We start from the raw sequence: 16233 nt of genomic DNA on the forward strand, positions 1-16233 counted from the left end.
GAAAGTAAAATGTTGATATAATTAGCTTCGGGCCCAATCCAAGGAACCAATCAATGTCGGTTAATCACCTCAATTCTCTCTCACCTCACGTTACATCACTGTATCCTTCATCACCTCTCATATTCTGCCACCTGTACCACACCTTGTAACAACTATTAAACATTATTAAACCACAGAAAAAATAAACGCGTCGATTAACTTCCACAATAAACCTCACCGTCGATAATTCCTAATAAAAAAAATTCCTGGTTTTTAAAAAAAATACAAGATGCGTTTAATAAAAAAGATTTTATATTTTATTTCACTAAATCTTTTTGACCTTCCAAATCCCCAACCCAATCCACACGCGCTATTCAAGGAAATAAAGAATACCGCGACCATGACTCAGCGTTGAGCAAATACAAATCTTAACGAATAAAATACGTGGCTCCAACGCGTCACGCGGAGAGATTGAGAGTGTTTATGTAATAGACTTCAAAGCACCACTTTTGGGCTTTTACCCTTCTATCCCTAAGCCGCCTCCTCCTATATAAAACCCTTTTACCCTACTATTCTTTTCACATTTCATTTGGCAAATACTCTCTTCTTCCTTCTGCGTCTTCGGTTTCGATTTCTATTTTCTTCCCCATTTTTCTTCTACTGCTTCGATTTTCCTTTCAGATGGAAGTTGCCGTTCTTCATCCGCACGATTCTCTCGCAAACAACCCACCTATCCACTACCGAACCATGCTCCCTCACTTTCCCAACATGAAACTCTCCAACCCTAACCCTAACCCTAAGCTTCATCGGAGTTCCCGAAACCGTAAGAAACGGGCCGATCCAGCCCCCCAAGTAGGCCCTGACCCGGCCCAACACGCCAAGTCTCTGAAGCACCAACCGCCGCATCTTATCATGGGCCAGGTCAAAATCCTGAAACGCGGCGAACTACTCACTCAAAAGACGCCGGATTCACAACTGCCGACGGAAACCGCCGTGAAGGAGGTCACCTCCGAGACGGAGACCGTGGAGATAACTCCGACTTTACCTTCAACGGAGAAAGTGGAGATGACTCCGATTTTATCCTCAACGGAGAAAGTGGATGGTTTGTATGCGGGATACTCGTTGTTGGTGATGTCGCCGCCTCCAAACTCCGTTCCGCTACCGGCTTTTATCACTAATAAGATCGCGGCTGCGAACTGCGCCACGAGTGAATTACGAAACATTTTGCGGCTTGATTTTCATTAACAGGTTATGAATGAACGAAAATTTGGATGGAGGTTGTTGGTGATTGGGGTGATTCAGTGCTGGATCTACTCTTATATTTTCAGCGGGTAGTTCGAGTGCGAAGAATCTCTGGTTGTGTAGCACTTTCTCCAGATCGCCGTACATACATGCTTATACTGGGATTTGGTGTTAGAATTTGTGCCTTGTTACGCTCAAGTTTAGGTCTTTTTAATTTTAGGGTTAGGCTTCAGTGTATCTGTATGATGCTTTGTAAGTATTTAGGATATAGAAGCGTCCCCTAGTTTATGTTTATTTATGTTTTACATGCTTCATTCTTCGCCTCCTCAAAAGCAAGGTGATGTGAGATGAAGTTGTATATGTTTCTGGGTTATCATTTGTACTAAACACAGTTGTAAAAGGATCTTTTTATTTTATGAAATAGTTTGAATTTTAATTTAAAATTGTTCTATAACATTCATGATTCTTGCTGAATCCATCAACGGAACCGTCATTTCTAGCTGCTTGATATTGTTTAATGATCATCAAAATTAAGCTTCAAATTTTAAATTTATTTTGAAATTTGATTTTTGCACGATTTTATTAGATTTTCTTTGCTGTTAGTATTTAAATTTCAAATCTGGTAACAATATTCCAAGTATGACTAAAGAGAAATAATATTTGATGTGATTTGTAGTTGTTATTCAACTATTAAATTAAATTTTTAAAGATTTCAATTAAGACGGTCTAAAAGATAATATTATATATTAACATTTTCAACTTTTCATATATTTGTTTTTCCACTTTTATTTTTTTATGACTTGCAAATAAGGTATTGGATTTATCTGGTCTCTAAATCCGTATCTTTTTAAAAATAATTTAGATTTTTATTAATCTAAATCCTATTGGTTTGAATCTTAAATCCAAATCTATATCTTTTATAATTTATATAATATTAAAAACTTATCAGTATAATATAATTATTTTTTTATGATAAAAGTTAGTTATTAACTTTTTAATGTTAATTTTTTAATTGGTCATTAATTTCAATATTTTATAGTAGTTTAACATTTTTATATTTGTGTATTTATTATTTATTTAATATATATTTAAATAAGTAAGTTTGATTTTAGGAGAAATATTTTAGGCGGATTCTTCCTGCAGCATATCAATTAAGACTGCACCCAATAATATTATTTTAAAAGACTTATTTGTCCTTAATGCTATAAAATCTTACATCCAACAATATTGTATTTGCACCCAACCCATTAGCCATTAACACTGTATGAACCATAAAACCATACTCAATAACACTGTATTTGCATCCAACCCATTAACAATGAACATTGTATGAACTCTACACCCCAACAACATTGTATTTGCACCCAACTCATCACTAAGCTTGTTGCAAGGTAGCAGCAGCAAAGAGGAAGATGGTTGCTTAGAGAGAAGGAGAAGTGAGCACCATTGCCACTCTTACAAAAAAAAAAATCACTACACAATTGCCACTCTTGCCACTCACTACACCACCACCATTTCCATTCAAAACCCATACCACATTAACACAACACTCCTATGTAGCATTTCAAAAAATATAAAGGTTTCAAAACACACACCACAGTAAGATAATACTTCTTTATAGCATTTAAAAAAAGTTAAGGACAATATTGGATTTTAAAATTTATGTTGGGTACATGTTTAAAATGATATGGTGCAGGGAGAAACTGCCAATTTTTTATTCTGATTTCACTTTCAATTATATCTATTCAGATAAAATATAAATTAAATCATTTTAATATATTTAATTTTAAAAAAATTGTATTATGCATATTTTAATTTTGATAAAAGATTTTGCTTAAAAAAAATTATTCCATTATTTTTATTAAGATTGAATATATGCGCTTTGCGCATGTATATTTGTATATTTTGTATTTTTATTTAATATATATTTATGTTTAATATTTAATTTTATATTTTTTAAAAGAATAAAAAATAAAATAAAATTATATTATTGAATATCAAGTTTATTGAACATTAGAACACATATTTTGTTAACATTTTCAACTTTTCATATATTTTCTTTCCAGTTTTATTTTTTTATGTCTTGCAAATAAGGGTATTGGATTTATTTGGATCTCTAAATCCTATTGGATTGGATCTTAAATCCAAATCTATATCTTTTATAAATTTATATAATATTAAAAAATTATCAGTACAGTGTAAATTATTTTTTTATGATAAAAGTTAATCATTATTTCAATATTTTTTGATTAAAAAATTATTATTTTTATGATAAAATTACTTTTTTAATGTTAAGTTTGTGTTTTTAATCGTTATTAATTTCAATATTTTATAGTAGTTTAACATTTTTATATTTATGTACTTATTAGGATAATTTTTTTATTCTGATTTCACTTTCAATTATATCTATTCAATCATTTTAATATGTTTAATTTAAAAAAAATCGCATTATGCATATTTTAATTTTGATAAAAGAATTTGCTTAAAAGAAATTACTATATTTTTACATTTTTTATTTTTGTTATTCATATATATTTATAATTAATATTAAAAATATTCTGTTTAAATTCATATTTTTTTAAGAAAAAGTAAAAAATTAAATACAAATAAGAGATAACAAAAACCAAATCACAAGAAAAGATAATAAAAAATATATTTTCTAATAAAGATGAAGATATAAAAAAATAAAAAAATAAATTATTTTCCATTTAATAAAAAAAAAACTAATCCAGATTTAAGATTTAAAAATTTATAACTGTTTTTTAAGTAATCACAATATATTAGTTTTTAAAAAAATTAATTAATAATAAAAATAATTAGTTATTTAGTAAATATTTAAAAAATAAAAAATAACTGAATTAACTAAAATAAAATAATAAAATAAAATATTAATAAGGATAATAGGTTATATATAGTAAAGAATTATAAAATGTTATTTTATTTTCTATTTTTTGTTATATTTTTTTTAATTTTTTAATTTTTATAATATTAAAATAGATTGTATAAGATTAATTGTTTTTCACTTATTTGATGTCAGTAGAAAAAGTTTATTATTCAAAATTCTAAAATGAAACACCCTCTTTAAGAAAAAATAAATTAATATTTTTATTCCATGTATTTTTTCTTTTCTTTACATTTTTTGTAAAATAAAAAAAGTTTGTTAAAATTTATCCATGCCTCACACATTCAATGGTTTGAAATCATTTATGGGTAACATTTCCAGCAACCAACCATGGTTTATAATAGTTTTTGGTTAACCAACCTGTAAGAGTGGGAGATCTCGCGAAACTTTGTAATACATGTTCACATGCTGACCATGGAATAATATAGTTTTTCTTAAATCTGTATAAATGAAATGGAAGTTTGATATGAAAAATGTATAAAATATGGATTAAAATAAAAATTATATTTAAATAAATATATTTTTAATGGATTAGAATAATTTAAACATAATGATTAAACATATAATTAATAAAGTTTTATGGGTTATATATGCTATGGAGTAAGCTTAAAATATGAGTTTTTATTAATGTTCGATTGAAATGTGATTCTGCTTTGCTTTGTGCTATGTTTACTGTTAGGACCAATGTTTCTTGGATGTTTCGTAATTGATGAAATACTTGTCTTAATTACTGTGAAAAAATCAGAGGTTTAGAGTTACTTATATTTTGCGTGAAGAGAATGCATGTGCTGATAAGTTGACTAATTTATAATTTATTATTGGAGAATCTTTTCATTGGTATAATAGGATACCATCTAATATGTTCTTATAATTATTTATGAATAGATATAGTTTATCTATGTATTGTTTGTTTTTGTTAACATATGAGTTTTAGTATAGTTCCCTCATATTTTTGTATTTTTTTAATAATACATTTTTTTGTATATGATGACAAATAATTGTTGTTACTTAAATATCAAGTTGCATAACGATATCTAACATGAAAACTTTTATTTAAAGTAAAAAAAAAAAAAATTAATTAGATAAATCTTAACTAAACCACATGTCTTTAGTCATTATCTAATATTTTGTATTTGATTATCCTAATTATAAAAATCCATCAATCAAATTTAAATTATTGATCATTGAATAAAAAATATATAATTCCTACAATACATATATTTAATAAAAGTATGTGTTATAATTTAACCGATAAGTCTAAAGTGTGAATATGTTGAAATAATATCGTCAAATTATTATAGTGTTTATAGATAAATTACAATTTGTACACTTCAAAGTTCAAATCAATTAAAAATATTTTTAATATAATTTTAAAATAATTGTTATATACGTTAACAATCTTATTATCTATTGATTTATGATAAAAACAAGTCCATACAAACTAAAATGCACTTCAAATTAATATTTTATAATTTTATGGAGAGTTTTAAGAATATATTTCTTTTTATGCCGAATAGAAAGGTGTTATATCTGAAAATAACTTTTGTAGAATTCCCCATTTTCCTATATTTCTTCTCTACGGTTTTCAATTTCTCCAAAACCCAACATTTTTTCTTCACTCATTGCTTCTCACACTTACTTCTCCGTCTTCCTAATTCACCCTTTTCAGAAAACCTTACCCGTGATTCCTTTCAGAAAACCCTAGCTAGCTTCCATGGCGTCCAAGAAGAAACATTCAGAGGGAATCGCCTTGTTGTCCATGTACAACGACGAGGAAGACGACGAAATGGAGGTCGACGACGACGAAGAAGATGCAAGAATAGGCATGGAAGAAGATGCCGCTGTAGATGTGAGATTTGCAGCGGAGGAAGATTCCGCCAATAGAACAGCTGTCCCTGATTCAGGTAAGGAGGGCGCTGATGAGGGGGCTTCAACACCGCTGAATAACAATTTGGTTTCTCCACCGCCGGAGAAACCTAGGATTAGTCGGAAAGGGGCTCTTACGATAGTGGATTATGGGCATGACGAAGTTGCGATGTCACCTGAGCCTGAGGTACTTCTCTATGAAATTAATTGAAAATTGTTCACTCTCCTAAACTAGATATTTTGGATTGTAAATGAGGTTGTTTGCTGGTTCTGATTGCAGGAGGGGGAGATATATGGTAGCGGTCGAGTCATGTTTGGGGACCAGCTTCATGTCAATAATGGTTAGTTTAATTTTTGTTTGGCCTTTAGTTATTATTTTACTAGCTAACTGATTAGCAAGGTTCAATTTGTTTGATCATCTCATCATATGTTTTAGCTTCCCACACATGTTTGTGCTGATACTAAATGCTAAAAGGGATCAATTGACTAGTCTTTTTTGCTGTCCAGCAATATTGCCTTGCTTTGTAGTTTTGTCATGCTGTCTGTTTATTCCAAATGAAATTTTGGATTTCTACAATTCACTAGTAGATTTATCTTTTCAAGAGAGCGAGTCTTGGCACCATGTTAAAGTTGCCCTTTGTGACCTGTTGGTTGTAGGGTCAAATCTAAAAACACCCTCTCAAAATGAAGTACAATGACCTTCCCCCATGCCTTCGTGAAGCATTTTTGCCACCAGGGCACGTTAGTTTTATTTTGTTCTTATCATTCGCAGATGACTTGGTTTGGCTGGTTGGCTAAGAATAATGAATCGCAAGCTACTGGGTAATCATGATTATAACTAAATAATTGATTCATTATAACTAATCTGTGAAGTTCTGTATGATATATGTTGATGCATGAGAAATTGCTTCAGGTCATGTCAAGGTTTTATTGTCATTCCGTGCTCCATGTTTTTAGATTTTTTTTATAATTATATGTATATAATTTAAATTAAATTATATTATATAATCCATAGTTATTAGAATGTTATGATTCACGATTTGAATCTTACAATTGATAGTCCAGCTTCATACCAACTGTATCATAGGACAAATCTTAAATGACTATATTGTATTGTACGTGAATGATTTTGTGCAATTTTGTATCATCAATTTCAATCATACGATTTAACTATTTGTTAATTTCTTTTAAATTTTTTTGATCAATTAATTCTCTTGAAAAAATTGAAAAGTCATATAATCTTAAGTTGTTAATGAAAAGAAACTGAAACATTTTTTTTATCTTATCTTATTTGATTATTCCACTACTTTATCATTCACTCATTCAATGTATATACTCTGTTTAGCTATTTAATTTAATATCTTTCTTTCCATTCTTCTAAAGTAAAAGCTTTACAAAGTCATAGAATTAATTTCTTTGATAAGACTTCTAGTTAAGTTATTTTATCTACTTCTGGTTTCATTTTTTTTCCCATAGAACACTATATATCATCTTTATAATTTATTTGATTAATTTTTCAATGTCTTTCAATCTTACAACCCTAAACCCATCTGAAAATTATGATTTACAACTAAATATTTAGCGCAGCAATTCACAATTCATATATCAGTTTGATAGCCTTGCTATAATTGCTTTAAATATTTCAGAATAGTGGCTATCCTACTATCCTACTGTAACATTTTTGGGGCTGGCTGCGTTGTGCTGATATCTGAGATTGAAAACAATGGTTCATGCATATTTGCAATATTTTTTCCTCATTGGTACTTGTGGATCAGATTAAGGTTTGGTTGTTTTTGAATTTTTTCTTTTGAAATATTCTGTATACATTGTTTTTTTGTGAACGAGGTTGATAAAAAAAATTGCTTTGATGATTTGGTTTCACTACTTGTTTTGCTTTGGAATGGCTGTGTAAATACAATTGAGAATAATAGCATGTTTATATTCAATTTTCTGAAGATGCTATTGCCTTATTTATTCAATTACATTACTATTGTTGTAGATGCATTTCTTTTGGCATCCTAGCGCCTAATCCAACATGTTATTGCAGGTGATTCGGTAGAGAGAACACCATTAGGAACAGTCCATGTTTTGACACCTAGCAATCAAGCTAACACTCCCCAGTTCACTGAGTCATTGAAATCTGATTCCTTGAACAATGATGCTGTGATCAAATCTGATGATGCAGAATTGGGTGAAGGAGATCAAGATGATCAAAGATATGTAGATCCATTAGATAAATTTCTTCCTCCCCCTCCAAAAACCAAATGGTCAGAGGAGCTACAAGTAAGTTCTGTTAAAATGGTTTAATCAGTATCAGATTGTTGAATACCATTTTGATGTATGATAAAGTAGCATGTATTGCTTACTGCTTTTACTTTGGTCAAATCCTCTGTTTTTTGTGGGGGCATCATAGTTAGTAACTTAGTAGAATCACAAGAATCATAAGATTCATATCCAATTTGATAGTTCCTAAAGCCATATTGATTCAAATTGAAGTTATTAATGTTGAAACTGAATTTCACTCAGAATCACTTTAACTGCTTGCTAGAGTAATGAGTTTAGGGTTAATTGCGTGATTTGTGCATGTCAGTTCACACACAGAAAAGGTTCTCTTGCATGTAGGTGTGTTAAAGTGAGGGAACCCGACTCACACGGGCTAGTTAAAAATGGGCCAGTTCTCAACCCACTATGAGTTGGTGGGTTAGGTGGATTGACTTACTAAATTTAAAAAATATAAAAAATATGTACATTTGAGCAATTTTAAATTGGATATGATAATTTCTAACACTTAGTAGCTAATACAAACTTAATTTAAATGTCAAATACATAACTATGTAGCAAATAGGAGTCTTAAAATAATTAAACATTAAAATCCCTTCAAACAATGCTGTCAAAAATAGACGTCTTGAAAAACCAAAGTTTCAACCTAAGTAACTGAAATTAGTGAACAACTTTAAAGTAAGAAGTATTATTAGCGAAGAATATATTTTTGAAGTATTATATCCTCCAAAACAATTTTTTCTTTTTGAACATTGTCATTGTCTTCATCTACAACAAAAACAAAACATTAGCGAAGAATATATTTTAGAAGTATTATATCAAGAAAGCATTGAAAAGTAACATAAATTACCAATATTTTCAAAGCCATGTAACCAGTTTTGGATTAAAATGGGTTCTTGAACATTGTAAGGAGGAGGGAAGAAGAGTAGAATGATACTTGTTAAGCATGTGGGCACAATGCTAAATGGCAGACTCACTAGCAACAATTGTTATTGAAATGCTCAACACCTCACATGCCAATCTACAAAGATTTGGATAACGTTCTTGAGGATCTTTCCAATAGCTGAAAACATCGAACTTTGAAAAATATTTTGGCTCAAGTGGTGTTTCAATCAAATAAAGATCCAACTTAGACTTGCAAGTGACATTAACATTTTCGCTCACATAATTGACATATTCCTTTGACAATATAATAAAAACATAATAAATTGATTAATTAGGATTAAAGAATAATAATAACAACATATAGCAAGAATTACTAACTTACTTATATGGCTCAATCTATTGGTTTTCCTCTATATTGAAATCTTGTTCTATTGGAGGAACAAGTTGGGACATTGATGCATTTGATGAATTTGACCTTACTCTCACATATTCTTTAAAGAGATTGTACATCTTGCCTCTTATATGATAAATATTTTCATCACAATGCAAGAATGACACTGTACTTACTCCCATACTTTCCAAATTCTTCCATCATTCTTTTGGCCATGTATTTCATCAATAGATCATCACCTTTGAGTGTTTCCGTTGACAAGCATTCAATTTTCCATACTTGCATGCAGTATGTATTAGAGATTGGATAACATGCGTCTGAAATCAAGTTGGTTATTTTGTTAAATGGTCTAAAAAGTACACACATATTCTCTCAGCTATTTTCCACTCATCATTTGATAGACAATATTTGAAATTTCAATCATGAATAGTGAAACATCTAAGACCACTTTCAAGCAAGAGAAAAGTAGAATTCCATCAAGTAGGTACATCCAACCTCAAGCCCACCTTAGTGTCAATGCCTCTAACTTGGACAACGCATTCTTTAAATGCTCTTTTTCTTGCCTCTGACCCTTTCACATATTTAATGTTTTCTCTTTTCATAGACAACTCAAGTTCAGCCGCTTTTAAACCCTCTTGAACTATAGAATTCAAGATATTTTGAAAGTTTAATTGTTCACCCAAAATTTGTTGCATACGATCATTAGCACGAAAATTGTCCAAAGTTATGGAAAATATTTTCCTATCAATTCCCCATTTAGTCAAGCATTTAGAAACTTTATTTGCTAAATCATGATCCATATGTGGAGGTTTCATTTTACACAAAGCAAGAATCTTACCATTCAATCTTCAGTTGTTGTCAACAAAATGTTTTCTTAAGCAAATATATTCCCCTTGATTACAAGTAGTGCAACAATCAGATGCCAAACGAATTCGGTTATGAAATTTATTCTTCATGCTTTAATTTGTCCTTCATTTCATGATGAAATTTCCACATATGAAACAATTGTATTCTTACTCACATGCTTTACATCTGGATTTAAATATGAAAGCAATTCCCTAATGCATTTTCAACAAATTTAAATGGCAAACCATCTTTAATGGCAGCCATTTCATGATCTCAAAAACACATTTGTGGTCAAGTTCCCCATCCCTTAACTTTTCGATATGGTTAGTTATCATTCCACCTAAATCTTGTTATTTTGGGTAAATGGTGCATTTTTTCAAATAACGCAATAATGTTGAAGCGCCTATTCTAGACCCATCAATTACATACTCTTGCCCATATGTTTACATTTAGCCTTTCCTTTGACATGTTTCACACCAATGTTGGAATTTTTTTTTTCCAAACCTCATGTACAAATCTTAGCTTTCTTGCTCTCCTTTTGAACATCATCATCTTCTTTGTTAATTGGATTTGGTTCCATATGTTCTTCATTACTTATAAAATCACCATTAATGCATTTCATATTGACACTTTGATGGAAAGTTTCAGATTCCATATAACAATATTTTGAAAAAAAAAATTGATTGCTTATTTAAGAGAAGTCACAATCAACTTTTACAATAAAATTTAGAACAAAGTGTGCCGTTAAACAAATATGGTTGAGAGTCAATGAAGGAAAAAAATGAAACTTGGTTGAGAGTGTGACCACTTCATGGTGAGTTGGGGTTTTCTGGCAGACTGCAAACAGTGACTTGTGGTGTTGGAAGATGATGCAAACAGTTTGAACATTAGACACTCTAGTCATGGAGCCTTCACAAGGTTCAGAGCTTCAAGCAAGAGAGACAAATGGAGGAGGGAGAGGATGCCAATGCTTGAGGAGGACCTCAATGTCATGAGGTTGGGAGCATTGAGTCGAGCAAGAGGATCAAGGATTCTTCTCACATAGTGCCACAAGACGGCATCAACATGGGTTGTTTTGTTTTAGGATTAGGTATTCACAAATTATGTATATTATAACTTGAGTTTCCTTTTTAATATAAAAATGGTTCAACTCACCATCAACTTCTGTTGAACCTATATAACTCCCAAATTGAATGACTCCAGTTCATTTTGACCCGTAATCGGCAAAACTTCTGTTTTTTCAACCCAATTTGACCTGAACCCATGGTAAGTCAGATTGGCTCACAGGTTCCTACCCATTTTTAACACCCTTACTTGCATGGTAACTTTTCTTGAGAAACATGATTTTAGGGTTTCTTAAAGTAAATTTTTTGTTTGTGATTGGATGGAAAGAGACAATCTTTTCCTGAGGTTAGAAACTTGGAATCGAACTAAACTCAGGTGATGAAGACAGCGTTACAGTGCTGTAAGCTTGAAGATGAGAGTGTAGTTGTTTAGATTTCACTATTTTTTGGGTGGAAAGCAAAATACTATCTTAAGGCCCAAAACCTAAGCTCTTTAACATGATTTAAATTAGTTGAACCAGCCAGATTAATTCATTATTTCACTTGGTCTGATTAATTCATTTGATGATTAGAGGTTTTAATTAAAAATAATTCATATTATAATACTCTTGTTTAAAAAAAAAGATGTTTAGGCTTTAAGGAGAAAAATGTCATAGCAAATAACCTAGCCACATTTCCTCCTGCTTTTACACCCTGTTTGGCTGAGGATGGAATTAATGTAGTATGTTTAGGTTGAGAAGAGAGTACAAATCATTTTTAAAAATGGTGGGACCTATTGTACTATTTCTCTCACCTATTTCTACTCATCTCTCTATCTCCATCTCTTATCTATTTCTATTTAATCTAACACTTAAACTTCTAATTTATTTCTCATCTACATTTTTAATAATGGTGGGACCTATTGTACTATTTTTCACCTATTTCTACTCATCTCTCTATCTCCATCTCTTATCTATTTCTTTATAATCTAACACTTCTAATTTATTTCTCATCTATTTCCAATCCACTAACTTATTTTCATCCAAACTATTTCTCTCCACTCTACCAAACAGAGCATTAAAGGACTTGGTTTAGAATTTCATATGGTGCAATTTTAAAGTAAGATAAATTTGTGGGCTTTATAAGAAAGGAAACCGTCTTGTTACCTTAATATGGGTTCCTTTTCTACTGTCGAGAATGCGAATATCTGGGCTGCCTACTAGGGGCATGAATGAATTGAGCTATTTGTGAGTTATCAGATATCTACTTATTAAATGCTTGTTCAAGCTTGTTTGTTTAGTTATGCAAATAAGCTCGACCTTATAATTAGGCTCAATAAATATCCAAGCTTAAGTTTTGTAGATTTGACATGAACGGCTTGCGAATAGCTCATATACATGAGTGGGCATGTCTGTTGTTTTTGAAGCTCTTTGTTATATGTTTATATCACTTAGATAGTTACAATTATATTTATTAAAAAAATCTTAAAGATTAAAATTTTGTTTATTAACATCTTGTATGTATGTATACCAATTTCCTAAAGCCAATTTTTGGGAATTATACTTTCAATGGATGGTTATAAATGTACTTTTAAATTTTCATCATTAAAGATTTCATCTTCAATCTAAAGTCATCTTTATGAATATAAAATTATAAAAGATTTTACTTTACTTTTTATCATGAAGTTACTACTCAAGACATACAAATTTTATGCCATACACAGTCAAAGAAATATTTGTATTAAATGTTCTATCAAAGTTCCATTTTTCCCATTTAACGAAAGTGGGAGAAAAGAAAATGTCCCTGCCCAACCTTTCTTTAGCTTTTAGACATTGCATTGCATTCATTAATCAAGTTAAATTTTATGTTCAGGATAGTGGATAGGATCTAGGATGTTTTCATTTTCTAGCTTTCTCTTTGATGGTTTAGTAGCTTTCAGACATTGCATTCCCTTTACATCATTGTCTTTGACTTTATTTTATGACAGAGAAAAATAAATAAATTCCTGGAGTACAAGAAGGCTGGAAAAAGTTTCAATGCAGAAGTTCGTAACAGGAAGGACTATCGAAACCCTGACTTCTTACTGCATGCAGTGAGGTACCAGGATATTGATCAAATAGGGTCTTGCTTCAGTAAAGATGTATTTGACCCTCATGGATATGATTCAAGTGACTTCTATGATGAAATAGGTACATAACTGCTGCTTCTCTGTCACGTTTTGCTATTTTTGTGTCTACTTGAGTATCTCTGTTGCATAATTAGATTCGTCTACATTTTGTTTTTCAGAGAAGCAGGTCTGATTGTTGGCTTTTTATTCCCGTAAACTAACTGTTAATTTCAAGTAGATTGCAGACCTCCCATATATTTTTTATTTATTTCAATGTTAGAGTTTTTTTTTAAAATTATCTGTAGAATGTTGTCTTGTCCTACATATTTTTTTGGATATCAATGATAGGATTTTCTTTAATTTTTATAAAATAGAAATGTGTTTTCTCTTGTTTCATAGACACGTTATTGTTTAGGCTGACTTTCAGAGATAACTTATTAAAGTTTGTTTTGGTCGGAGTAATCATGTTATGCTTGGTGGTGAAGTTTATTTGACCAAACCAAGTATTGTGAATGACTTAAAAGAAATCGTGATTTCTTTTGTTACGCTACTTTAAAGATGCCTCTGATTTTGGGTTTTTTCCTGCACCCTTTTATTGTCAAATTTTTTTGGTCTTTACCAAGTGAACAAAAATACTTGTTTAGTTTACGCTACTATTTTTGGTATGTTAAGGTTTAGTATCATTCATGGCATCAATTTGTAATTAGTTGTTTGTAGTATTTTTCCGGTGTCAACTTTTTACAGATTACTTAATGTCAGGGATGTTGTAGCGTCATTGCGAATTACCATTAATAACTTTTTCTCCTGTCTCTTAACTATAACAAAGCAGAAGCTGATATGAGGCGTGAAAGTGAGAGAAAAGAGCAAGAGAAGAAGAAAGCACAGAAAGTTGAATTTATTCCAGGGGGCACGCAGCCAGGGATTGTTGCTACCGCTCCTAGGATTAGCATGCCTGTTGCAGGTTCAGAAACCTCTTAATTTATTTATGCAGTTGTTGTGAAGTCCTTCATTAGATGTGATTTCCGCATCTTCTTTATTATAGTTTGACTTCTTTTTTGCCGTAGGTGCTTCTGCTGTGACTGCAAGTGGTTTGCCTTTGGTGCCTCCTACAGCTGATTCTCGGGATGGTAGACAGAATAAAAAATCAAAATGGGATAAGGTAGTTTATCTAAACACAGGCAATACTTCAGAGACATTCTCAGTTGTGCTTATGAAATTTCTGTAAATGACAGGTGGATGGTGATAGAAAAAATTCTCTGCCCTCTGCGGGGCAAGATTCTGTATCTACTATCGGGGCTCATGCGGCACTTTTATCTGCTGCTAATGCTGGTGGTGGATACATGCAATTTGCGTAAGTTGTTTAACAAACAGCTTTGAACTTTCATATACATTGTAGTTCTATCTTCATTCTGATTATGCTTTCAATTTCTAAGATTTGATTTTTGGTTTGACACGTTTTATTGTGCAGAGATTTTTGAGGTGTTCGCATTTGTCCACTTTTAACATGAGAAATCAAATCTATTGATAAAAAAACTATAATCTAAATTAACATATCTCTTGCAGAGGTTTTGAAAATGAAATATCGATTTTGAATAATCTGTCATCTATACTTAAATAACATGTTTCTTTTTAAGGTCAATGTTATTTGATTTTTTACCTATCGAGTCCAACAGTCACGTAGCTGATTTCACCTAGAGAGATAAAAAAATGCTGTGGTTGATTTTATTCCATGAAATTGATAGTGAAAATGAATGGAATACCCAGTTCTGATGACTGGCAATTAGCTGATGTTGTGTTTGATTGGATAAATGTTATTTTGTTGATCAGGCAACAAAAACGGCGGGAGGCAGAGGAGAAAAGATCTAGTGAAAGGAGGTTGGAGAGAAGATCGTGACCCATTCGTTGTGGCCTGTTGTAACGAACATGCATATACGTAAGCCGTTGCTGAGATTTTTCTGAAACAATTTTGTATTTTATTAACTTTGGCAATGATAGTAGGCACTTGCTGTATATTCTCAAACTAGAAAAGAAAGTTCTTACTCTAACTGAGCCTTTAGCTGGGGTAATTATCCAATTCCAGTGCTTATCCCATGATCTCGTTGATTGATGGATTGGGGGTTCGTTATTCATGTTTGATTTATTTGCTTAGTGCTTACATATTTTATTAGTCTATTGTCATTATTCCTGTGTGGATCCTTTTGTGAATATCAAGTATTGGACCTGCATATCTTATACCTTAGGAAAGTTACCACCCTTATGTACTTCCTCCAGTGAAAACTTCTTCCTGGGAAAAAAATGAAAGCTCTAAATTACATATCTATATCTATCTATCTATATATATATATATATATAGTTTTTTTTGTCATGTCCAAGCTTCATAGGTTAAGGGGGCGTTAAATATGTTCTCATAAGAATGTATATGAAGTAAATAGCGCTTGAGCTGAGACTCTAGATGTCAACATGCAATATATTATATAACCAAGTTATCTTCCATTATATAAAATTAGCTAACAAGCTATATTGTATGAATAGTGTTGAAAAGAACAAAGTATTCAACACAGTTTTGCCGACACATTCTGTTTTATCATTTAAAATTTATTCACCTCTCTATAAGAAAAATGTTAAGACCATATTTTGAGGCACCATTTTGAATACTCTTTTGGTATCACTTAAAATTTATTTAAAGACTAAG

At 31.1% G+C, this 16233-nt stretch overlaps 2 protein-coding genes across 2 annotated transcripts; both read left to right on the forward strand.

The window, feature by feature from the left end:
- The first annotated feature begins 490 nt into the window (after nt 1-490).
- On the forward strand, nt 491-1664 carry LOC137823099 (uncharacterized). Its single transcript, XM_068628221.1, has one exon. The coding sequence runs from the start codon at nt 661-663 to the stop codon at nt 1222-1224; it is 564 nt and encodes a 187-aa protein (XP_068484322.1). The 5' UTR covers nt 491-660; the 3' UTR covers nt 1225-1664.
- A 3974-nt stretch (nt 1665-5638) lies between these two features.
- Nucleotides 5639-15648, forward strand: LOC137823100 (uncharacterized). Its single transcript, XM_068628222.1, has 8 exons — nt 5639-6176; nt 6270-6330; nt 8037-8272; nt 13422-13623; nt 14371-14502; nt 14606-14700; nt 14774-14892; nt 15369-15648. The coding sequence occupies exons 1-8, from the start codon at nt 5838-5840 to the stop codon at nt 15433-15435; spliced, it is 1251 nt and encodes a 416-aa protein (XP_068484323.1). The 5' UTR covers nt 5639-5837; the 3' UTR covers nt 15436-15648.
- The last annotated feature ends 585 nt before the right edge of the window (nt 15649-16233 follow it).

Source organism: Phaseolus vulgaris, chromosome 9 (assembly GCF_000499845.2).
Source record: "Phaseolus vulgaris cultivar G19833 chromosome 9, P. vulgaris v2.0, whole genome shotgun sequence".
Classification (NCBI taxonomy): Eukaryota; Viridiplantae; Streptophyta; class Magnoliopsida; order Fabales; family Fabaceae; genus Phaseolus; species Phaseolus vulgaris.